General features: G+C 43.9%; 1 protein-coding gene across 4 annotated transcripts in view; it reads right to left on the bottom strand.

Moving 5' to 3' along the window:
* DAB2 (DAB adaptor protein 2) overlaps nt 1–24,779 on the bottom strand; it is an 84,030-nt gene that overhangs the window by 6,346 nt on the left and 52,905 nt on the right. For 3 of the 4 annotated variants that reach the window (XM_040420936.1, XM_040420937.1, XM_040420938.1), the window contains 4 exons: nt 20,701–20,763; nt 14,364–15,050; nt 9,152–9,323; nt 1,832–2,464 (listed from right to left, as the gene is read on the bottom strand). In XM_040420936.1, coding sequence (XP_040276870.1) covers nt 1,832–2,464; nt 9,152–9,323; nt 14,364–15,050; nt 20,701–20,763 — 1,555 coding nt within the window. The remainder of the gene's footprint in view (nt 1–1,831; nt 2,465–9,151; nt 9,324–14,363; nt 15,051–20,700; nt 20,764–24,779) is intronic. The other variant, XM_040420939.1, reaches the window with a different exon arrangement.

Raw genomic sequence — 24,779 nt, 5'->3', positions numbered from 1 at the left:
AAAAAAATAAAAAATTAACTCCCCTCATCCACTTGATTGCGCAGCCGGGATTTTCTTCTTTCTTCTTCTTTCAGGACCTGAAAACGGACCTTTGATGACGTAATCGCGCTCACCAAGCGATCAAGTGGATGAGGCGAGTTATTTATTTTTTTATTTTTTAACCCCATAAGCCACAGTTTACTAAGCATTCTGTATTAAGAATGCTATTATTTCCCCTTATAACCATGTTAGAAGGGAAAATAATAAAATCTACAATACACCGAACCCAAACCCGAACTTCAGTGAAGAAGTCCGGGTTCGGGTCTGGGTACCACATACAGTTTTTTATCACGCGCGTGCAAAACGCATTGCACCCGCATGATAAAAACTGAACAACGCAATCGTAGTCAAAACTGACTGAAATTGCGTGCGCACTCGTGTGGGTTTCCCGCAATGCACACGCGACGCATCCGGAGCAAATCCGAGACGCCTGTGTGAAAGAGGCCTAACAGAACTGCCTCCCCTGGGCTTGACTAAGCTTACAATATTCAGGGCGGTGTAGGAACCAACTACATACTGTATATACTCTGCTCAGAGGCCGCAAAGAGCTTCTATTTCTTTCATTTATAGAAGGTATAATACCATTGTAAGTTAGAATGATCCTTATTTCTCAGTTTTATTGTTTGTTTGTGAAATGTTGTGCTGCCATACCTTTTTTTGTTTGCTTCCTGCATGTTAGCTTTATGGATATGCATCTGCAATTAAGGATGTGTCTAAATTTTCTCGTAGTATATATTGAGGGTAGCTGCCTCTTTTAGATTGAGCACTCCCCACCCATCTGCCTGGGGCTTCTGAACAGAGTATGGCCAAATGCACACGGCCGTGTTCCACGGGTGTGAACGGTCCGTGGTATCCCGGCCTGGCATCCTGCTGAGAGCAGGAGCCCACGGCGCCATTGGTTGCTATGACGCCGTGCGCTTCATGCCGCCGCTGCATACGAGTGTATTACTGTAGTGCAGCGGCGGCATTAAGCGCACGGCGTCATAGCAACCAATGGCGCCGTGGGCTCCTGCTCTCAGCAGGATGCCAGGCCGGGACACCACGGACCGTGTGCATTCGGCCTATATATGTTGCTGGTTCCTACACCGCCCTGAATATTGTAGGCTTAGTCAAGCCCAGGTGAGGCAGTTCTGTTAGTGTTAGAGACCCATCTGCAGAAGCCTCCTTGACGCCTGGTAGATGGGCCCGACACACGTTTGATCAAAAATATGCGCAAAGAGCTTCTATTTTTTCATTTATAGTAGGTATAAAACCATTTTAAGTTAGAATGATCCTTATTTCTCAGTTTTATTGTTTGTATGTGAAATATTGTGCTGCCATACCTTTTTTTGTTTGATTCCTGCATGTTAGCTTTATGGATATGCATCTGCGATTACGGATGTGCTAGTCTAAACGTTCTTGAATAAGAGCAGAGGCTGCTGTAATCACAGAACTTTATTAACTGTCAAATTCCTTTTACAGACAGGTATCTTGTGATTCCCAGTTTGGGTAGGATATTTATTATCTATCTATCTATCTATCTATCTATCTATCTATCTATCTATCCATCTATCTATCCATCTATCTCTTTCTAATATCTATCAGCAGGGAGGAAGTAAAGGACTGCAGTAATTCAAGCCGTCACTTATTCTGCCCTATATTAAAATTAATGGAGTGTGGGGTCTGCAGGCGAATGATGTTATAGACTTCTAATAGTTTAATTCTTGATTAGAAACTTGAATATTCTCCATGAGCTACTTATTCTAAGATATTTCTGATATCTACTGGGCCAAAAAACAAAATATCACATTACCATTCAAATTAGAAGACAGCTGACTAATGTCAAAATCATCGTGGTCCGCGCTTTCTTGTGGAATTCCAACTTTACTGTTAAAATAATTGGAAAAAGCTCCGGAGGTGCTGATAGAGTTATTCTGCTGCTCCCCGCGCCTCGCTGGCACAGCAGGAGGCTTAGCCAACTGATAGTCTTTGAACATATCTTTCACATTCTTCTTTTCCTTCTCTCCCAATGGATCAAGAGCAGTAAAAGCATCACTTTCCTTCTTTGGATCTTCCTTCACTGGTGCCGGTCTTGGTGGTAGCTGTGGGGGACTTGCTAAACCAGGACCTGACTGGATTAATCCCAGGGTTGAGTTGAGTAAAGTTGGTGGTCTAGCTGGAAACATGTTTATTTGGAATGGGTTCGTTGACTGTTGGGGCCATGCAGGTACTGGTTGATTCCACACTGGGGGGTTTTGCACGGGTGGGGGTACTACAAACTGTGTCGGCTGACTCCAGGACACCATCGCTGATGGAGACGAGAAAACATTTGATGGATTGAAGCTATTTTGTGCAGCCAGTGCCGGATTGGGAATTGTAGCTGGTGGTTGGCTATAGAGCAAGGGCTGTGGATTCCACTGCTGAAGTGAATTCATTGGCAGAGAACCTGTGAAAGCAAAAACACCATCAGAATAAGAATATATTTTAATTTCCCCCCAAGGGGGCTGACCCCTAGTCCCCCATACAGAACCTCAAGTATGAGTCAGAGCAGAAAGAGGTTACAAAGAGCATCTGCCTGGAGGACCAAACTATGTAATGCTTCATTTCTCCTGTGGAGGTGCTGCAGGAAATTAAACACTTGCCAATTGATTCAATTATACACTACAGAGGATCGTTGGGTTGCTGCATCCTGTGATGAGCTTTTTCGTAGGACCTTTCTAGCAAGAAGGGCTTATCTAAAATGGAAAATCCCTTTAAGAAAGTTTAAACTCTGTTACACAAAGCGATCGATATGTTCTAAAATAAACTAGCACATTTCTGAAAGCTTGTTTCAGTAATGTCACATCTGTTCCCAGCATTGATCTATGCAGGCAATGCCAGTCCAGACTGGTAGGTAAATAGCATTACCTGGCAGGACTACAGGAAGTAGTGGGCGGCTGCCATATTGGATCTGAAAAAATATATTTTTATCCAACTAACTACTGAGTGGAATTGAATGTATGGGGGGTTGGGGGATAAAAAAGCACAACTCCACTCTAGTCATAAAGTGAACTATAACTTGTGAATTTAATCCAATACTGAATAGAAAAATCATTATATTCCAGTGCAGTGCTGCCACCTGCAGGCCTGTATTGGAATATACCAGTAATAGGCCTGGAAGCCTTGTACAGGCTCAGGCCTATTCCTACTAAGGAAAGCCTTTGCCGATCTCAGCAATGGGAAGGCGTTCCGGCAGGCTCCCTCCCGGGTTTCTTAACTCTCAGATGCCGAGATCACCTTTGACCGTGGCATCTGGGAGGTTAAACGTCTGTGATTGGCATTATCGCTGATTGCAGCAGACATTAGCCCCAGGTGTTTTCTGTGTAAAAAAGCAGGTACCCAGTGGCTATGATACTTGCTCTGTTCTGGAGCGGAAGGGATTAAAAGTAGGGATCGATGGATATTGATTATTTTAGAGCCAATACCAATACTGATAACCTGTGAACTTTCATGCCGATAGCTTATACCAATATTCTGTGCATTTTCATTTTTGAAAAAAAACTAAAACATTTTTCTGTTACAGCGTTCACCACATAGGATTTTTTTTTTTATATACAGTGGATATAAAAAGTCTACACACCCCCTCCCCCTGTTAAAATGTCAAATTTCTGTGCTGTAAAAAAATGAGACAAAGATAAATCCTTTCAGAACTTTTTCCACCTTTAATGTGACCTATAAACTGTACAACTCAATTGAAAAACAAACTGAAATCTTTTAGGTGGAGGGAAGAAAAAATATAAAAATAAAATATTATTTTGAGTCTATCAGCATGGCACATTTTGACTTGCCAATATTTGCCCACTCTTCTTTGCAAAAACACTCCAAATCTGTCAGATTGCGAGGGCATCTCCTGGGCACAGCCCTCTTCAGATCACCCCACAGATTTTCTATCGGATTCAGGTCTGGGCTCTGGCTGGGCCATTCCAAAACGTTAATCTTCTTCTGGTGAAGCCATTCCTTTGTTGATTTGGATGTATGCTTTGGGTCGTTGTCATGCTGAAAGATGAAGTTTCTCTTCATGTTCAGCTTTCTAGCAGAAGCCTGAAGGTTTTGTGCCAATATTGGCTGGTATTTGGAACTGTTCATAATTCCCTCTAGCTAAACTAAGGCCCCAGTTCCAGCTGAAGACAAACAGCCCCTTGGCATGATGCTGCCACCACCATGCTTCACTGTGGGGATGGTGTTCTTTTGGTGATATGCAGTGTTGTTTTTGCGCCAAACATATCTTTTGGAATTATGGACAAAAAGTTCAACCTTGGTTTCATCAGACCATAAGACCTTTTCCCACATGCGTTTGGGAGACTTCAGATGTGTTTTTGCAAAATGTAGCCTGGCTTGGATGTTTTTCTTGGTAAGAAAAGGCTTTCGTCTTGCCACTCTACTCCATAGCCCAGACATATGAAGAATACGGGAGATTGTTGTCACATGTACCGGACAGCCAGTACTTGCCAGATATTCCTGCAGCTCCTTTAATGTTGCTGTAGGCCTCTTGGTCGCCTCCCAGACCAGTTTTCTTCTCGTCTTTTCAGCAATTTTGGAGGGATGTCCAGTTCTTGGTAATGTCACTGTTGTGCCATATTTTCTCCACTTGATGATGACTGTCTTCACTGTGTTCCATGGTATATCTAATGCCTTGGAAATTATTTTGTACCCTTCTCCTGACTGATACCTTTTAACAATGAGATCCCTCTGATGCTTTGGAAGCTCTCTGTGGACCACGGCTTCTGCTGTGGGATGCGACTAAGAAAATTTCAGGAAAGACCAACTAGAGCAGCTGAACTTTATTTGGGGTTAATCAGAGGCACTTTAAATGATGGCCGGTGTATGCTGACCCCTATTTAACAGGATTGTGAATGTGATTGCTTAATTCTGAACACAGCTACATCCCCAGTTATGAGAGGGTGTGCACACTTATGCAACCACATTATTTTATTTTTATATTTTTTCTTCCCTCTACCTAAAAGATTTCAGTTTGTTTTTCAATTGAGTTGTACAGTTTATAGGTCACATTAAAGGTGGAAAAAGTTCTGAAATGATTTATCTTTGTCTCATTTCTTTTACAGCACAGAGGGTGTGTAGACTTTTTATATCCACTGTATTTTAATAGTTTGGACTTTTTGGACGTGGCAATATGTGATATATTTATTTATTGTTTATATATTTTATAAAGTAAAATTGGGAAAGGGGGTGATTTATACTTAATATTGGTGTTTTTTTTACTTTTTATTTTTATTTTTTTAAACTTTTTTTAATAACTATTTAAACTTTTTACTATTTACTTTTTATCCCTTGTTCTATTCACCCTGATTGATCTCTATTAGGATGAATAGGATCTCACACTCTCCTTGCTGCCCTGTGCATAGTACACACAGCAGCAGGGAGATTGCCATGGCAGCCAGGGCTTCAGTAGCGTCCTGGATTACACTGCTGCCACTGGCACCAATGAAGGGGAGGTGAGGGCACTCTGTTTCCACTACCACCAATGATTTTAATACTGGGGGCTGGGGGGTCGGGCGCACTGCGCCACCAATGTTTTTAATACTGGGGAGGGTGCACTGCGCCACCAATGATAATTAACGTTTAATACAGGAGGCAGGTGTGTCGGCGCAGAATCACACAGCCGGCACCCTGCCTCTGAAAGGGAGCTGTGATCAGCGGCAGCAGTTAACCCCTCAGGTGCGGCACCTGAGGGTTTAACTGCCGCTGCTCGCAGCTTCCTTTCATAGAGGCTGGGCGATGGCTATGTGATTCTGCACCCAGCATCCTGTATTTGTATTAAACGTTAAAGAGGACCTTTCACGGGTCCAAACATAATAAACTAAGTAGCAGAACATGTAGGGGTTAATGCAGGGATGTCCCTGCACTTACTATTATTTCTGTATGGCGCTCCGTTGCGCCGCTGTGGCCCCCGTTACCTTCTCCCGTGCTGTATGTGTAGTGTCCCACTAGGTAGGGGTGGGCACTACACAAGGGTCAATTGGGTCACGTGTTACTCCTACTCCTAAGGGACAGTGATATTATATTTAACCATGTACTTTAATGTATTTTCTATGTGCTTTTGTGTATATTGTTCCCCTGTGACATGCATTGCAGGCCTATAAGGGTGTAGTTAGGCATCCTAGACACTAGAGGGAGATAGGGAGCCCCTAGTATAAATGTTCAGGCCCAGACAGGGAGGTGTTAGATCATAGTCAGGAGTCTGTGGAGACAGAAGTGAGAAGGCACCAGCCCGAGATATGCTGAGGGCCTCCTCCTGACATGCAGCTAGATAGTCCAGGCTTCTAGTTGCCACCAGGAGGCTAGTGAAGAACTCTAGCCTGCCTGTTGATAAAGTGAGCCACAGTTAGCTCAGAAGATTCCCCCAAGAGAAGAGATGTGCCTCCTGGGAGAAACCTGCAGTTATCCTCAAGCCAAGCAGTGTCATTGCATCCAATTAAGATAAGTAAACTGATGGGCAGAGGAACTATAAAGTGAGAGCAAGGGTCAATACGGGAGGAAGATTATTTACCAAGGATTAAAGCCAGCATTTAGGCATCCGGGCCTTGGGATAGAAACCAGACAGGAGTTCTAAAGAACAGTGTACACTATTTCTGAGGATTAGGTACAACCTGATTCTGAGTGTGTTGTTGATTACCCTCTGAGTATCTTGCATGATTAATACCTGCCATCTTGTGAAATAAGCCTTCTTGTGAAGCATATGATATAAGGGACTGCATTACCATCTTGATGTACAAAGTTGGACTGTTTTAAGTAAAGCAACGTTTGGTTCACTATACCACCTGTGTACCTCACTTATTGCTACTGGAAACCGGTGTGCCACCGTCACAGGCACTGGCGTCACGATCCTTAAAGGGACCTTGCCCCAGGCACTCAAAACACCTGCAACATCCAGGGCACCTCATCCACCATCAGGCCAGGTCTCTACATACCGAGTGTGCCCCAGAGGAACTTTGTGTCAGCCTCTCCTTCACTGCCGCATGCCTACCCAGGGTTCTCCTATGAACAGTGAGTAACCCTCGATTGCCCATAACCGTGACCTCACTATCGCAATACCCTGCAGGTCTGGCGTGCTGCATATTGCTAATCACTAGCATCGGAACACCAGGGAGGAGACATCAGCTTCTCTCCCTGGGCATGCCTTATCCCTGGCTGTAGCACTGTCCAATCGCAGCGCAGAGCGTCACAGCCAGGGAGAAAAAAAACCTCACCTTCCAGGCTGTGACATTCTGCGCTGCGATTGGACAGAGCTACAGCCAGGGAGAAGGAACGCCCAGGGAGAGAAGCTGATGTCTCCTCCCTGGTGTTCCAATGCTAGTGATTAGCATACAGCACGGGAGAAGGTAACCGGGACCACAGCGGCGCGTGCAGAAACGGAGCGCCGTACAGAAATAATAGTAAGTGCAGGGACATCTCTGTATTAACCCCTACATGTTCTTCTACTTAGTTTAATATGTTTGGACCCATGAAAGGTCCTCTCATTGGTGGCGCAGTGCGCCCGCCCCTCCTCTTCCCCTTTCTCTCCTCATTGGCAGCGCGGCACAGGGGGAGGGAGAGAATGACTCCTTCTCCCCTGTGCTGCTGAGCGCGCTCATGTTCTGTGATAGCGCGCTGGACGCATTATCGGCAAGGTTAGATGCCGATACCGATAACTTAGAAAATCCTGAATATCGGCCGATAATATCGGTAACTCCACTAATCGGTCAATCCATAGTTAAATGGATAAATGCAAACATAAAAGTACTATGAGCTGCCTGTTATAGAGCAGGAGGAGCTGATCAGATTCATATATATAGTTTTGTGGGAGAAGAGTCAGTGTAATCCCTGCTCATTATTAATTTAAGAGTCCATTGGGTGGTCCTAATCTATGTACATAGGAGCTGTCAACTACAGATTAGGACTGCCCACTGGACTCCTAAACTCAGAATGAGCAGAGATTATGCTGAAAATTTTCCCGTAAAACTATATATCAATCTGCTCAGCTCCTCCTACTCCACAAAATGCTACCGGCAGATAGACAGCATACTCAACATGAACCAAAAATGCTAAATAATGATGGAAAATAGGAAAGTTGCTTCCTTTTGGGAAGACACTGTAGAATTCCTGTGTGCATTGTTACTGATCCTGATTGAATCTGTCACCAGGTTTAAGCTTTGTGATTGTTCTATAGAGTCTTCACTATCACGGGCTGCGACTCCTCCTCCCCATTTGTGGTTGATTGACAGCTTTCTCTCTATGCAGTGCAGGGAGAAAGCTGTCAATCAGTAGCAGGAGGGAGAAGCCTGCTGCTCATGAATAGAAGGACTCAATGCTCGGCTCTTGCTGCAGAAGATAAATAATGAATTTATGAAAAATAGGGCAAGAAAATAAGAAAGTGGACCCAGCACCGGATTCATGGTTTCTGTTTCTATTTTGTGCTTCCCTAGATAGAGCAAAAACAAACCTGGTGACTGATTCCCTTTAAGAGAATTTCCAAAATTCTGGTGAATGTCAGACGCCTTTTATTGAGGGCTTGTTCTTGAAAACTTGAAGAAGACAAGACCTCTGCTTCCTCCTACAGTCCTGAAAAGTGATGTCACGTTCCCAGTGAGATGACCTCACGGAATCAGGACAGCCAATCATGGACCATGGTGTGGACCATGGTGCCATGGTTGGCTGTCATGGTTATGTGATGACATTGCGGATATAATTCCCCAGCAAATAAAAGTAGAAGAATCAACAGGTGGGAGATGAACCTTGGAAAATGTCTAAGGCCAGCAGACTAGAGAAGATCAATGGATACATCATACTAGGATCTCATTTTGGAAAGCCGTAAATTGAGGTTCTGCCTGGGCCACAGAAGGGTCACAAAGGTCTCTGGTGGGCTCCTGTTCTACCATAATAATCAGCCAAAGCCATGATCATCAGGTTCAGCAGACAATCTTATGTCCACGGACCACCAGCTATGTGTAGGAACATGGCATAAAATCAGAACAAAATAAAAGAACATTACAAGTTAAACAAATATAAAAAAAATTAGCCCAATTTCTGAACTTTCATATAACATCCCAATCCTGTAAATAATTAAAATGTGCATCCAATGCCCCTTAACACTCACCAGGACCTCCAATAGCTGGAACAGTGGACAAACTGGTTTTACTGAAGAGATCCAGAGGATTAGGTTGTACTGAACTCGTTGGGGCTGGAACAGTGACCGATGAGGCCGGCTCAGGGTTAGCTCCTGAATTTGAAGTAAATATGTCTGACCCAAATATGTCATCAGAAGTTGGCTGTTTAAAAAAACACATAATTACGGAGGATTCATGAGGTGACAATCTCTAGACAAACTCTGATATAATGTAACCAACGTGGAAAGGCAGGGCTTAATAGGAACAATGTGATTTTACCATAGACTGCAATGATAAATAATATAAACAATATTGCAATGTGATCTAATGACCGCATGTTTAAACCCTAAAAAAGGTTAAAAAAAAAGGTTTTAAAAAGATAAATAAAAAATTAAGAATTAAAAATTCTAAATCGTCCCATCCTCATTTTACAAATAATAAAGAAGGAAAATAAACATCATTGGTATTGCCGCATTAAAATTGTCTGAACCATTAAAATGAAAGTATTTATCCCGCATGGTGAACTCTGTAACGAGAAAAAAATGGCCGAATTATGGATTTTTTTGTCTCTTTGCCGCACAAAAAATAGAATAAAAAGTGATGATCAATTGTATAGAATATTGAATGGCGCCATTGGAAAGTACAAATAGTCCCACCACAAACAAGACCTCATAGAGTTACGGGAACGGAAAAGCAAAAAAAAGTTAGGGCTCTTGGAGGGTGAGGAGTAAAAAACAAAAACAAAAAAATGGAAACAATTTTTTGGCACCAAAGGGTTAAACTTCCTGGGCCCCAATGCAATATCTGTAATAGGCGTCTCTCCTACCACCTGCCATTTATAATCATGGTGTCTTCTGATGTGGCCTTTGGACCCTCTCAGACACCAGGGCCCGAGGTGAACCTCCTGTAGTAATGCCCAGAAAAGCAGTCAGTGCAATGAATATGAAAACCTAAGGGGGCACAAACTTTTTTGTATTCACTTTATGATACCGACATGCACCCTGTCTGACAACTATGGTGAAAACACTTAATGGAACACAAGACGGTATGCAATAACCAGTCATACAAGGATGGAAATACCGTACTCACCCGCACTACATGGAGACGGCAGCACAAAGCAATACATAGGACAGACATTAGTATCAAGAATATTATCGAAAAATCAAAATGTTATTTAAAAAATGCACAATAATTTTTTACATACAGAGGATTTACCCCTAAGGCGCTTTTCACACTGCGCGGCCTGAATCTGTACCCTATAGGCGACCATGCTAAAAAAAATTGTTTACTGTACAGTACTGTATAATGGATGGCTCTGAATGGAGTAGCTCAGGCTACTAAAAAATCTAAATAAAAGGGGAACCCCGATGGGGTCTGCTACAATGTATCAATCTAATAACCGCAAGGGGTCTGCTACAATGTATCAGTCTGGAGTCCGGGCTGTTTAGCTCACAGAGCATTGTCTAGACTGGATACAACTGTACTAGTTTGTTACAATGTATCAGTCTGGAGTCCGGGCTGTTTAGCTCACAGAGCATTGTCTAGTCTGGATACAACTGTACTAGTTTGTTACAATGTATCAGTCTGGAGTCCGGGCTGTTTAGCTCACAGAGCATTGTATAGACTGGATACAACTGTGCTAGTTTGTTACAATGTATCAGTCTGGAGTCCGGGCTGTTTAGCTCACAGAGCATTGTCTACACTGGATACAACTCTGCTAGTTTGTTACAATGTATCAGTCTGGAGTCCGGGCTGTTTAGCTCACAGAACATTGTCTAGACTGGATACAACTGTACTAGTTTGTTACAATGTATCAGTCTGGAGTCCGGGCTGTTTAGCTCACAGAGCATTGTCTAGACTGGATACAACTGTGCTAGTTTGTTACAATGTATCAGTCTGGAGTCCGGGCTGTTTAGCTCACAGAACATTGTCTAGACTGGATACAACTGTACTAGTTTGTTACAATGTATCAGTCTGGAGTCCGGGCTGTTTAGCTCACAGAGCATTGTCTAGACTGGATACAACTGTGCTAGTTTGTTACAATGTATCAGTCTGGAGTCCGGGCTGTTTAGCTCACAGAGCATTGTCTAGACTGGATACAACTGTGCTGGTTTGTTACAATGTATCAGTCTGGAGTCCAGGCTGTTTAGCTCACAGAGCATTGTCTAGACTGGATACAACTCTGCTAGTTTGTTACAATGTATCAGTCTGGAGTCCGGGCTGTTTAGCTCACAGAGCATTGTCTAGACTGGATACAACTGTACTAGTTTGTTACAATGTATCGGTCTGGAGTCCTGGCTGTTTAGCTCACAAAGCATTGTCTAGACTGGATACAACTGTGCTAGTTTGTTACAATGTATCAGTCTGGAGTCCGGGCTGTTTAGCTCACAGAGCATTGTCTAGACTGGATACAACTGTGCTAGTTTGTTACAATGTATCAGTCTGGAGTCCGGGCTGTTTAGCTCACAGAGCATTGTCTAGACTGGATACAACTCTGCTAGTTTGTTACAATGTATCAGTCTGGAGTCCAGGCTGTTTAGCTCACAGAGCATTGTCTAGACTGGATACAACTGTGCTAGTTTGTTACAATGTATCAGTCTGGAGTCCGGGCTGTTTAGCTCACAGAGCATTGTTTAGACTGGATACAACTGTACTAGTTTGTTACAATGTATCAGTCTGGAGTCCGGGCTGTTTAGCTCACAGAGCATTGTCTAGACTGGATACAACTGTGCTAGTTTGTTACAATGTATCAGTCTGGAGTCCGGGCTGTTTAGCTCACAGAGCATTGTCTAGACTGGATACAACTGTGCTAGTTTGTTACAATGTATCAGTCTGGAGTCCGGGCTGTTTAGCTCACAGAGCATTGTCTAGACTGGATACAGCTCTGCTAGTTTGTTACAATGTATCAGTCTGGAGTCCGGGCTGTTTAGCTCACAGAGCATTGTCTAGACTGGATACAACTGTGCTAGTTTGTTACAATGTATCAGTCTGGAGTCCGGGCTGTTTAGCTCACAGAGCATTGTCTAGACCGGATACAGCTCTGCTAGTTTGTTACAATGTATCAGTCTGGAGTCCAGGCTGTTTAGCTCACAGAGCATTGTCTAGTCTGGATACAACTGTACTAGTTTGTTACAATGTATCAGTCTGGAGTCCAGGCTGTTTAGCTCACAGAGCATTGTCTACACTGGATACAACTGTACTAGTTTGTTACAATGTATCAGTCTGGAGTCCGGGCTGTTTAGCTCACAGAGCATTGTCTAGACTGGATACAACTGTGCTGGTTTGTTACAATGTATCAGTCTGGAGTCCAGGCTGTTTAGCTCACAGAGCATTGTCTAGACTGGATACAACTCTGCTAGTTTGTTACAATGTATCAGTCTGGAGTCCGGGCTGTTTAGCTCACAGAGCATTGTCTAGACTGGATACAACTGTGCTAGTTTGTTACAATGTATCAGTCTGGAGTCCAGGCTGTTTAGCTCACAGAGCATTGTCTAGACTGAATACAACTGTACTAGTTTGTTACAATGTATCGGTCTGGAGTCCTGGCTGTTTAGCTCACAGAGCATTGTCTAGACTGGATATAACTGTACTAGTTTGTTACAATGTATCAGTCTGGAGTCCGGGCTGGTTAGCTCACAGAGCATTGTCTAGACTGGATACAACTGTGCTAGTTTGTTACAATGTATCAGTCTGGAGTCCGGGCTGTTTAGCTCACAGAGCATTGTCTAGACTGGATACAACTGTGCTAGTTTGTTACAATGTATCAGTCTGGAGTCCGGGCTGTTTAGCTCACAGAGCATTGTCTAGACTGGATACAACTCTGCTAGTTTGTTACAATGTATCAGTCTGGAGTCCAGGCTGTTTAGCTCACAGAGCATTGTCTAGACTGGATACAACTGTGCTAGTTTGTTACAATGTATCAGTCTGGAGTCCGGGCTGTTTAGCTCACAGAGCATTGTCTAGACTGGATACAACTGTACTAGTTTGTTACAATGTATCAGTCTGGAGTCCGGGCTGTTTAGCTCACAGAGCATTGTCTAGACTGGATACAACTGTGCTAGTTTGTTACAATGTATCAGTCTGGAGTCCGGGCTGTTTAGCTCACAGAGCATTGTCTAGACTGGATACAACTGTACTAGTTTGTTACAATGTATCAGTCTGGAGTCCGGGCTGTTTAGCTCACAGAGCATGGTCTAGAGTCTGAATATAATTGTATCCACCTCTCAGCTGAGAGATATGGGCAGCATTACAGCCTCTGGAAGGAAAGAAGAGTGTTCCCCTTCACTGACAGCAAGCAGAGATGTAGAAAAAGATGAAAAATCTAAATATAAAGAGGGAGATTTATTAGGACCAGCACTTTATACACCAGTCTTAGGGTCAATTCACACGTCCGCATGGGGTGCGGACCCATTCATTCTCTAAGGGGCAGGAATGGATGCGGACAGCACATTTTTGGAGCGCGCCCCCGATCTTCCGGTCCTCGGCTCCGGAAAAAAATAGAACATGTCCTATTCTTATCCGCAATTGCGGAAGAGAATAGGCAGTTCTGTTCGGGTGCCGGACGGGTGTATTGCGGATACGCAATACACTACGGATGTGTGAATGGACCCTTAATCTCTGTCCCGCTGGCATCAGATGCACCACAATTATTAAAGGGGTTGTCCTGTTTCAGAAGTAATCGGACAGCACAATGCGATCTGCCTGCAGTAAAGAATAGTTCGTTACCTACCCAACCCTGCTGCACCGCTCCGGTTCTCCCGGCAGGGCACTACTTACCTGGCTGCTGCTGCTGCAGTGATGTCACATCAACAACAGGTGACTGCAGCCAATCACTGGCCTCTTTGTTGCACTGCTGAGGCCAGTCATTGGCTGCAGTGGTCACATTTTGTTGATATGACATCACTGCTGCAGTGTTGGCGTTAGATGCGGCAAAATTATTAAGAGGTGCAGAATTGTAGGTCTGGAGCAAGTGATCTTAAATTAGTTGGGCTGTGCAGGCCCCATCCCCTCCAGCCCACTTTTGCACAAAGTTGTGACTTTTTGGTGCCACCATGCTGGCATGGAGGGGGTTCATAAATCTCCCCCAAAATGTATTTGAAAGTTATAATACTTTCTAAACTAGAAGCCTCCAATCAAATTGACAAACTCAGCTCTGCTACATCTGTACCTTATGAGGCATGATACATTGTAAACCATAGTCACCTTGACACTTCTCCGTCCTCTTCCGGGCTTGGCGCTTTGCGGCGGGGGGCTAATAGCTATAGGGTCTGCCGGATGCGGACTGCCATTGTCTTTCTTGTGGCCGGTACTCCCCTCCGAGTTCCTTCGCAATCCGTTTTGCACCCCCCCTCCATGGGGCGTCGAGTCAGTGAAGGGATCGGGCAGCGGCCTGCTCTTAGGACTACATTGACCGTGTCCTAGTACCGCACCATTGTGAGTTCTGGTCACGGGCCCTGACTGGCTAGCTTTAAAGGGCCACTGGTCAGACTTGGCTTCCTGTTTACCAGACTGGCCTGAAATTTGGTCAAACTGCTGTCCAAACATAATGTCGTCAGCGAGAGCGCCGTTAGCGGCGGGGCCGTTCGTGACGCTTTTCACAATTTGCGCCTTAGGATTGACAGATTTGGAAGAATCAACTGAAGAAGAGACAGAGGCTGATTGGTCTTTAGCGGTGAACGGATCATCGCAGAATGGATCTGGATTAGGTGCAGGGAAGAAGCTGAGATTGGTGGAAAATGGGTTTTCAGATGAGAAAGGTGATGGCGCTGCGGAAAGAGAAGAGGAGGGAGCGTGGAGGACGCCATTGCAGGCGAAAGGGTTCCCTTTAACACAGTTCTGATTGGTGTCGATTTCAGTGTTTAAATCCACTAACAGGAAATCATTACTGTCCTAGTGATACGGAGAGAAAGGAAAGGTTAGGGAACCAGACGTGCAAATCTGAGAAATCACAAAGCACGAGAAGAAGTATGTGCCCCCCCTCTGGACCTTCCTTATCAAAGGGGTATTCTTATCTTACACATTTATAAAAGTTATCCATGTGATAAAGTAAGTGCCCCCTTAACCTAATAACTGGTTGCTCTGCCCATTTGTTAGATTGATGTTCAATTTTTTTTACCTCCATTGAAAATACCTAAAAAAATAATGGGAGAAGTGATCACTTGGGTTCCCTTTCTCTAACCTAGAAATGGTCTCTCTAGTGCCCCCTATAGGTGAGGTCGAGCACCAAAATATCACTGTCTAAGGCTACATGCACACGAACGTTGTTTGTTTCTGTGTCCGTTCCGTTTGTTTTTTTGTGGATAGGTTGCGGACCCATTCATTTCAATGGGTCCACAAAAAATGCGGACAGGGCGCCGTGTGCTGTCCGCGTCGGTATGTCCCTTCCATAGCCCCGCAAAAAGAAAAAAATAGAACATGTCAAATTCTTGTCCGTTTTAGGCATCGTTACAATGGATCCGCAAAAAATAAATAAATAATGTCATCCTTCTTTTTTGCGGATCCGCAATTTGCGGACCGCAAAACACATACAGTCGCGTGCATGTAGCCTAAAGAAGAGGGTCTTTGATTTGACTAATTACCCAAGACAAAGTGTCCCACGTTGACTTACAGGGCAGCTACCTCTAGGTTCTTCTAATTTGCATACTTTTTCCCAGGGAGCATTGCCTGTAAGACTCCCGACACCTGCCGGCATCTCCACAAGGAGAATCAGTTCCTTCTAAGAGCTTAAAGATAGGAAGCCATTCAGTATGGCAGCCATGTGCAAACAGAGAGCGCTTGGAAGGGGGCAAATACTTTTTCTCCTCAACTGGACAGAATTGCGGCAGATTTTACCTATAGATTTGCAGCAGAATACAGCAGCAGGCAAAATGATTTTACAGATCTCATTCACACACTGTGGAAATTGTCCTCCTGAATAGTTGATCTAAGGATTGGATTTTAAAGGGAACCTGTAACTGGGATTTTGTGTATAGAGCTGAGGACATGGGTTGCTAGATGGCCGCTAGCACATCCGCAATACCCAGTCCCCATAGCTCTGTGTGCTTTTATTGTGGAGAAAAAAATATTTGATACATATGCAAATTACCCTGAGAGGAGTCCTGTCCTGGACTCATCTCACGTACAGGACTCATCTCAGGTTAATTTGCATATGTATAAAATCGTTTTTTTTTTAAACAATAAAAGCACACAGAGCTATGGGGACTGGGTATTGCGGATGTGCTAGCGGCCATCTAGCAACCCATGTCCTCAGCTCTATACACAAAATCCCGGTGACAGGTTCCCTTTAAAATCTGCTGCTCTCAGCTGAGAAGTGGATACAGTTGTATCTTGTATCCAGTCTAGACAATGCTCTGTGAGCTAAACAGCCCGGACTCCGGACTGATACATTGTAACAAACTAGCACAGTTGTATCCAGTCTAGACAATGCTCTGTGAGCTAAACAGCCCGGACTCCAGACTGATACATTGTAACAAACTAGCAGAGTTGTATCCAGTCTAGACAATGCTCTGTGAGCTAAACAGCCCGGACTCCAGACTGATACATTGTAACAAACTAGTACAGTTGTATCCGATCTAGACAATGCTCTGTGAGCTAAACAGCCCGGACTCCATACTGATACATTGTAACAAACTAGTACAGTTGAATCCAGTCTAGACAATGCTCTGTGAGCTAAACAGCCCGGACTCCAGACTGATACATTGTAACAAACTAGCACAGTTGTATCCAGTCTAGACAATGCTCTGTGAGCTAAACAGCCCGGACTCCAGACTGATACATTGTAACAAACTAGTACAGTTGTATCCAGTCTAGACAATGCTCTGTGAGCTAAACAGCCCAGACTCCAGACTGATACATTGTAACAAACTAACACAGTTGTATCCAGTCTAGACAATGCTCTGTGAGCTAAACAGCCTGGACTCCAGACTGATACATTGTAACAAACTAGCACAGTTGTATCCAGTCTAGACAATGCTCTGTGAGCTAAACAGCCCGGTCTCCAGACTGATACATTGTAACAAACTAGCAGAGAGATTTGTGCTACTGTTGCTGATGGGCTTGACTCACAGAGCATTGTCTAGACTGGATACAACTGTACTAGTTTGTTACAATGTATCAGTCTGGAGTCCGGGCTGTTTAGCTCACAGAGCATTGTCTAGACTGGATACAACTGTGCTAGTTTGTTACAATGTATCAGTCTGGAGTCCGGGCTGTTTAGCTCACAGAGCATTGTCTAGACTGGATACAACTGTGCTAGTTTGTTACAATGTATCAGTCTGGAGTCCGGGCTGTTTAGCTCACAGAGCATTGTCTAGACTGGATACAACTGTACTAGTTTGTTACAATTTATCAGTCTGGAGTCCGGGCTGTTTAGCTCACAGAGCATTGTCTAGACTGGATACAACTCTGCTAGTTTGTTACAATGTATCAGTCTGGAGTCCGGGCTGTTTAGCTCACAGAGCATTGTCTAGACTGGATACAACTGTGCTAGTTTGTTACAATGTATCAGTCTGGAGTCCGGGCTGTTTAGCTCACAGAGCATTGTCTACACTGGATACAACTGTGCTAGTTTGTTACAATGTATCAGTCTGGAGTCCGGGCTGTTTAGCTCACAGAGCATTGTCTAGACCGGATACAACTCTGCTAGTTTGTTACAATGTATCAGTCTGGAGTCCGGGCTGTTTAGCTCACAGAGCATTGTCTAGACTGGATACAACTGTGCTAGTTTGTTACAATGTATCAGTCTGGAGTCTGGGCTGTTTAGCTCACAGAGCATTGTCTACACTGGATACAACTGTGCTAGTTTGTTACAATGTATCAGTCTGGAGTCCGGGCTGTTTAGCTCACAGAGCATTGTCTAGACTGGATACAGCTCTGCTAGTTTGTTACAATGTATCAGTCTGGAGTCCGGGCTGTTTAGCTCACAGAGCATTGTCTACACTGGATACAACTGTATCCACTTCTCAGCTCAGAGTAGGACCAGCTATGGACAGAATTTCTGCATCTGAACGGAAACAACAGTGTTCACATTCACTGATAACAAGCACATATATTGAAAATGGTGAAAATGGTGAAGAACCGAAAATAAAGTCTATTAGAAAGTTGTAAGTCCACTTATGATCTGCATGTAGAGATGCAGCATTTACCGCTCTGCTTGCTCACTTAGGCAATAGGTGACCTTTGGTCATTTTTTCTTGTGCACAAACATCTGACTTTCCCATAAATCACATGTCTGGAGGTTAATCAATAAAGCAACTGGTTACAAAATTACTATGTACCAAAGAACAAAAAGTAAAAAATATTTTGTGGACTTTTTGGAACAAGAAGGATCAACTTAAATGTACATCTCCTGGCTAGAACTAGGCTAAAGACTAACCAGACAAGTCCAAGGTTAATATATTTCTGTACAGGTCACAGGTAAAAAGCGACAACAATAGCTTCTCAAAAACCACTTGGTAACAAATGTATTAAAGGCCCATCTGGGGCATCAGTGGCATATCTCAGAAACATCCCAGCACTCTAGATAGCTGGAAGCCAAATGTAAACAGAGAGCAGCTGCACATGTGCACTCACCCTCCATTCACACCCATAAGAGTTCTGAAAATAGCAGAGCATACAGATATATACAGCCTCCACTAGGGGGAGCTCAGAAGATTATTACATAAGGATATATGCAGCCACTACTAAAAGGGGAACTAAGGAGATTACTGCATACAGATATATACAGTCACCACTAGAGGGAGCTCAGGAGATTACTGCATACAGATATATACATCCACCACTAGAGGGAGCTCAGGAGATTACTGCATACAGATATATACAGCCAGCACTAGGAGGAGCTCAGGAGATTACTGCATACAGATATATACAGTGACCACTAGAGGGAGTTCAGGAGATTACTGCATACAGATATATACAGCCACCACTAGGAGGAGTTTAGGAGATTACTGCATGCAGATATATACAGCCACCACTAGAGGGAGCTCAGGAGATTACTGCATACAGATATATACAGCCACCACTAGAGGGAGCTCAGGAGATTACAGCATATAGGTATATACAGTGACCACTAGAGGGAGTTTAGGAGATTACTGCATGCAGATATACACAGCCACCACTAGAGTGAGCTCAGGAGATTACTACATACAGATATATACAGCCACCACTAGGAGGAGCTCAGGAGATTACTACATACAGATATACACAGCCACCACTAGAGGGAGCTCAGGAGATCACTGCATACAGATATATACAGCCAGCACTAGAGGGAGCTCTAGGGATTACTGCATACAGATATATACAGCCACCACTAGAGGGAGCTCAGGAGAATACTACATACAGATATATACAGCCACCACTATAGGGAACTCAGGAGATTACTGCATACAGATATATACAGCCACTATTAGAGGGAGCTTAAGGGATTACTGCATACAGATATATACAGTCACCACTGGAGGGAGCTCAGGAGATTACTGCATACAGATATATACAGCCACCACTAGAGGGAGCTCAGGAGATTACTACATACAGATATATACAGACACCACTAGAGGGAGCTCTGGAGATTACTGCATACAGATATATACAGCCACCACTAGAGGGAGCTCAGGAGATTACTGCATACAGATATATACAGCCACCACTAGAGGGAGCTCAGGGGATTACTACATACAGATATATACAGCCACCACTAGAGGGAGCTCAGGGGATTACTACATACAGATATATACAGCCACCACTGGAGGGAGCTCAGGAGATTACTGCATACAGATATATACAGCCACCACTGGAGGGAGCTCAGGAGATTACTACATACAGATATATACAGCCACCACTGGAGGGAGCTCAGGAGATTACTGCATACTGTCTCATCACAAAGTTCAATGTTATAAACAGTATCCAGTAAGTTTCTGAGCTCCCTCTAGTGGCTGAATGCAGAATGAAGGGTTGGTCTAAAATTTAAACTTACTTGACTGTCCCTTCCCCCCCCCCCCCCCCCCATTTATTAGAACGGTGGTCCTGTATCCCCGTCATAGGTAATGGTGGTCAGGCATGCATGCTGGCACTCTTTTCATCTCTATGGGACTGCTGTATCTCCGTCAGTCCCACAGAGGTGAATGGAGCGGTAATACCCATGCTCAACCGCCATTCCATTCATACTGGGAGACACAGGACTCCTTCTCGAATCCCTACCGAACCTGTGGATAGGAGATACATTTTAATCTCAAGCAAATCCCTAATCCCAATAATATGGATCAGAACCCATAGAACCACACAGGTTCTGGATCATATTTCCAGATCAGATGATTGTACTAATAATTGGTAACTGAGACATTAGGACCTCCTTATAATGATCCCGGGCACCTTCATCACTCCAGGCGCTTCTAACATTTCAGGCCCTTTGTTTCCATTTTGCCTTATACAGAACTGTGTGACAATTTTTCATGGATTTCTCGACCACCAGGGGGCAGACTAAAGGAAAAAAAAAAATGTTGTCAACCATCATCCTGTAATCCAGTCGATGGCGTTAGGTACTTACGGTCGGACTGTTGAGATCTGGCGGTGTGGACATATCACCAAATAAATTCATCTGGTCAACACCCTTCAAAAAAATCAAGAGATTAATGATTTACCACAATAGCGCAGGCGGGTTGTGTAATAAGTGACCTTAAAGGGGTTGTTCCAAGATGAACACAGGATACGTGATCAGTGGGCATCCAATTGCTGTAAACCCTACCAAGCATGAGAACGGTGGTCCTGTGTCCACTGCTAGAGTGGAGCACAGGTCAAGCAGGCGCATGAGTCTATGGAAGGACTCAGTGGTAAGTGTCCATCTTGATACAACCCCCTTAATTGGCCTTCTGTGAAACGATATCCCTTCTACAAGACCACTTTGGGTGGTTGTCATACTAGATGACTTGTACACGTGTGTACAATGTGAGGTCACCGTCCTCTATCCTTTTTTGGGGCAGAGGAGACCAACCATCAGCCCAAAAAACGACCAGACTTTATGGATGTCTTTGCTGTCTTCCAAAAACAGTTGAGTTGCGATACCGGACACAACCCATGGGGCGCTGTTCCTGGAAGAAAGCAAGCATGTTTTCTAATCCTGGACAACCCCTTTAAGAAGAGTCGCCCATGTAGAAAGATACATTGTATTTAACATGCTAAGTGTCAAGTTAAAGATTGCTACATCTGTACTTTAGTGGCTATACAACGTTTCATAGGATATCTCCGAAATGTATAGTCAGTAGGCCGCAAGTGCCTGGAGCAGTGTGTGCTGCGCATGCGTCTAAGGCTACCTTCACACTTGCGTTGTTGTTTTCCGGTATTGAGATTCAGCAGAGGATCCTAATACCGGAAAGAGATCCGTTCAGGATGCATCAGGATGGCTTCCGTTCTTGCTCGATTGCTCGATTCTTGCCGCAAGCTGCGGTTTTGTGTCCAGACGAAAAAAAAACGGATCCGGCACTGAAAACAATGTAAGGCCTCATGCACACGACCGTTGTGTGCATCCGCGGCCGTTGTTCTGTTTTCAGTTTTTTTTCGCGGACCCATTGACTTTCAATGGGTCCGTGGAAAAATCGGAAAATGCACCGTTTGGCTTCCGCGTCCGTGATCCGTTTTTTTAGTCTGTGAAAAAAATAGGACCTGTCCTATTTTTTTCACGGACAACGGTTCACGGACACATTCAAGTCAATGGGTTCGTGAAAAATCACGGATGCACACAAGATAGTCATCCGCGTCCGTGATCCATGTCCGTGATCCGTGTCCGTTTTTCCTATCATTTTCAATGCAAACTTGACTTAGTTTTTTTTTTCACTTTTCATGTCCGAGGATAATCCAAAAATCAAGGAAGACCCACGGAAGAAAAAACGGTCACGGATCACGGAACAACGGAAATCCGTTTTGCAGACCGCCAAAAAAAACGGTCGTGTGCATGAGGCCTAAGTCAATGGAGATGGATCCATTTTTTAAGGAGCCTAAAAAAAACAGATTGACTTTCAGTGTATTTAGTGATGGATCCGTTTTTTTTTTTCCGTTTTGATTTTACACAACCGCAACGGAACGGATGCCTCCTGATGTGCAAAATCGAAACGGATCAGTTTTATTCCAGTATTGAGATCCTCTGCCGGATTAACAAGACAAGTGCGACAGTAGCTTAACGCCAAATCTTGATGTCTCTCATGTGGGTCAACCATCCGTGGACACAATGTGAGCATGCACTGAATAAAGAAAAAGTGACGTGAACCACAAAACTACCAAAACTGATGAAAATGGTGAATTTCAGAAGTTTCTAAACTGAAAAAATGCAAAGTTCTAGACCATTGAGTACCGCACTATGGAGCTGACTTCCTACAGCCTATACACGTGGCGGCGGACATTTTTGATATTCATGCGAATGCAACCTATAAACCCCTGAAAAGTCACATTAAAATTGGATAAATGTCATAAATTGGATAAGTGCCACTACTTATTTTTGGACAATGAATTTATGTAATTTAGATTCCTTTAAAGGGGTTGTCCACTCCTTTTTTTAATCGATGGCCTAATCTTAGGTCCGACACCCCACATCTCCACCGATCAGCCATTTGGGAGTAGAACTGGCACCAGACGGAGCTGGTTTCCATTCACTGCAATGAGAGCTGCGATGCAGTAACCAGTTCCGTCCACTACACATCTGATGGAGCTGTGGAGTTACAGCCACATCTGGGTTGCTTCTGGTTCAAGTGAATGGGGCTGAGCTGCAATACCGGACATGACCTGCGGACAGGGGGTGGTGCTGTTTTGGGAAGAAAGCGGCCATGTTTTTCTAATCTTGGGCAACCCCTTTAATGACTATTAGTTTAGAGGCAGAATTTTCTGCGCCCAGTCAAAACTTATTTGGCTGTCCTCTAGTCGGGGCACAGCTCCGGATCTGGAGGAGGGTGAGAAACACCTTTTCCATTTGGCGTTTGTGCCTTAGGCTATGAACATTCAGATTTTGCATCGTCAAGGTTCCTGATCTCTTGGTGAATGCCGATCCCTCTCTACAACTGGGACATGACCACTGAAAGTGGAAAACAGCTCGAAGCTTCCAGGAAGAGCGCCACTTCACCAATCTCCATAGGGTCAATAGTAATAATATCGGTTTATTAAATAAATCATCCCCCGTGTTAAGGTTTCCTTAAAAGTCTATGATGAAAAGCACCATATAAATGAATAAAATGCAAATACTTAAAGAAACATTGTCCTAAATAAAACATACAAAATGGGAAATAAATGGGAAATAAAGCAGGAACTGTGATCAGACCAATGACACACGACAGTGCTTAGTGCAATAGTGACATGGTATCGAACAGGAACACAATTTAGACTAGATCTTGATATTGGCTCCATTGGCCACTAGTAGGCAGTAGAAGCGTACTACCGCAGTATACAAACGATGCAGCCCCAAATGAGATCAATGATAATTTCAGCTCTGCTGCATCTGAATTTATGGTCCAAATGCCCGATGCTGGGAGCTGACCATAAAGACGGTTAGATGCCTCATCCAACAAAGACTGCTCGGCAGGCAGCTAATACGCCTCACCTCACCATACACATATATTCTCTCATTTTAGCCAAGCATGCGTGTGCTTTCTGTAGGGAGAGGAGAATATGCCGCTGGCTGCTTATCGAAGGAGAGGCCATGTTAAATCTTTCCCCTGACATCTACCCACAGGGAGATTAAGGAGGACACCACATTCACATTAGATGGTTGGGAGGTCCTGCAGAAATTGGCAGGTCTAGCCAAGATTCATCTGGAGACCTTTAGTAAGACGCCTGCCACCCTCAGACCTCCAAGGAGTCTCTTCCATCCCTGGTCTAGGAGAAAAATTACTAATTTCTATCTGACCATAGACTTGTACGATCTTGAACATTTGGACACCAGTATGGGGGAGTGTGCCCAATCCATTGTACATGGTCATGAGATCTAGTATAAAATTTGGACCATCTATGACCAGATTTTTCACCAATATGCCTCATTTGCAGTTGATGACTAAAATAACAAAGCTCCTGTGACTTGTGGACTCCTCAATTGCGTTTTTCTTGTGGACCTGCCACAATCTTCTCCATAGTCCTTGCTTCTACCCTTAGGCTTTTGTACTTTTTGTGAGATTGGTTTTCAGTTCTTGTAGACGCCTAAAAAGTTCAGTCTTAGAATTTGGTGCGTTTTCTTCTCTCAGTCCAGACTCAAGTCACATTCCACAATGTTGAGATCTTGGCTCTACTGTTCTTGTGATCACCAGGGTATCCTTTGTTTGTATGGTGAGTCCTTCTTGATGTTCACAGCAGTTCCTTAGGGCGATCTCACAATATTTTTGCTGATTCAATGGAATATAGAATGAATCAAAAACAAATACCAACTCCAGGTCTTACATTGATCCTCCATCATGCTGGTTGAATTCATAGTTTGGATTTTTTGTGGCTTTGGAGGCCCATACCGTATCTTCTGCTACTGAAATTTAGACTCAGAAAGCAGATACCATAGTAGTAGTAGCTAGGGTTCGGTTCACTTGGGGCAAAAATTCTGTTTTCTGCTCTTGTCGTGTATCTACGGTAGATACCTTGCTCAAAGCAGAGTGCTTTGGTGTT

This window comes from Bufo bufo, chromosome 2 (assembly GCF_905171765.1).
Source record: "Bufo bufo chromosome 2, aBufBuf1.1, whole genome shotgun sequence".
NCBI classification, from domain to species: Eukaryota; Metazoa; Chordata; class Amphibia; order Anura; family Bufonidae; genus Bufo; species Bufo bufo.
This window is presented reverse-complemented; position numbering and strand designations above follow the sequence as displayed.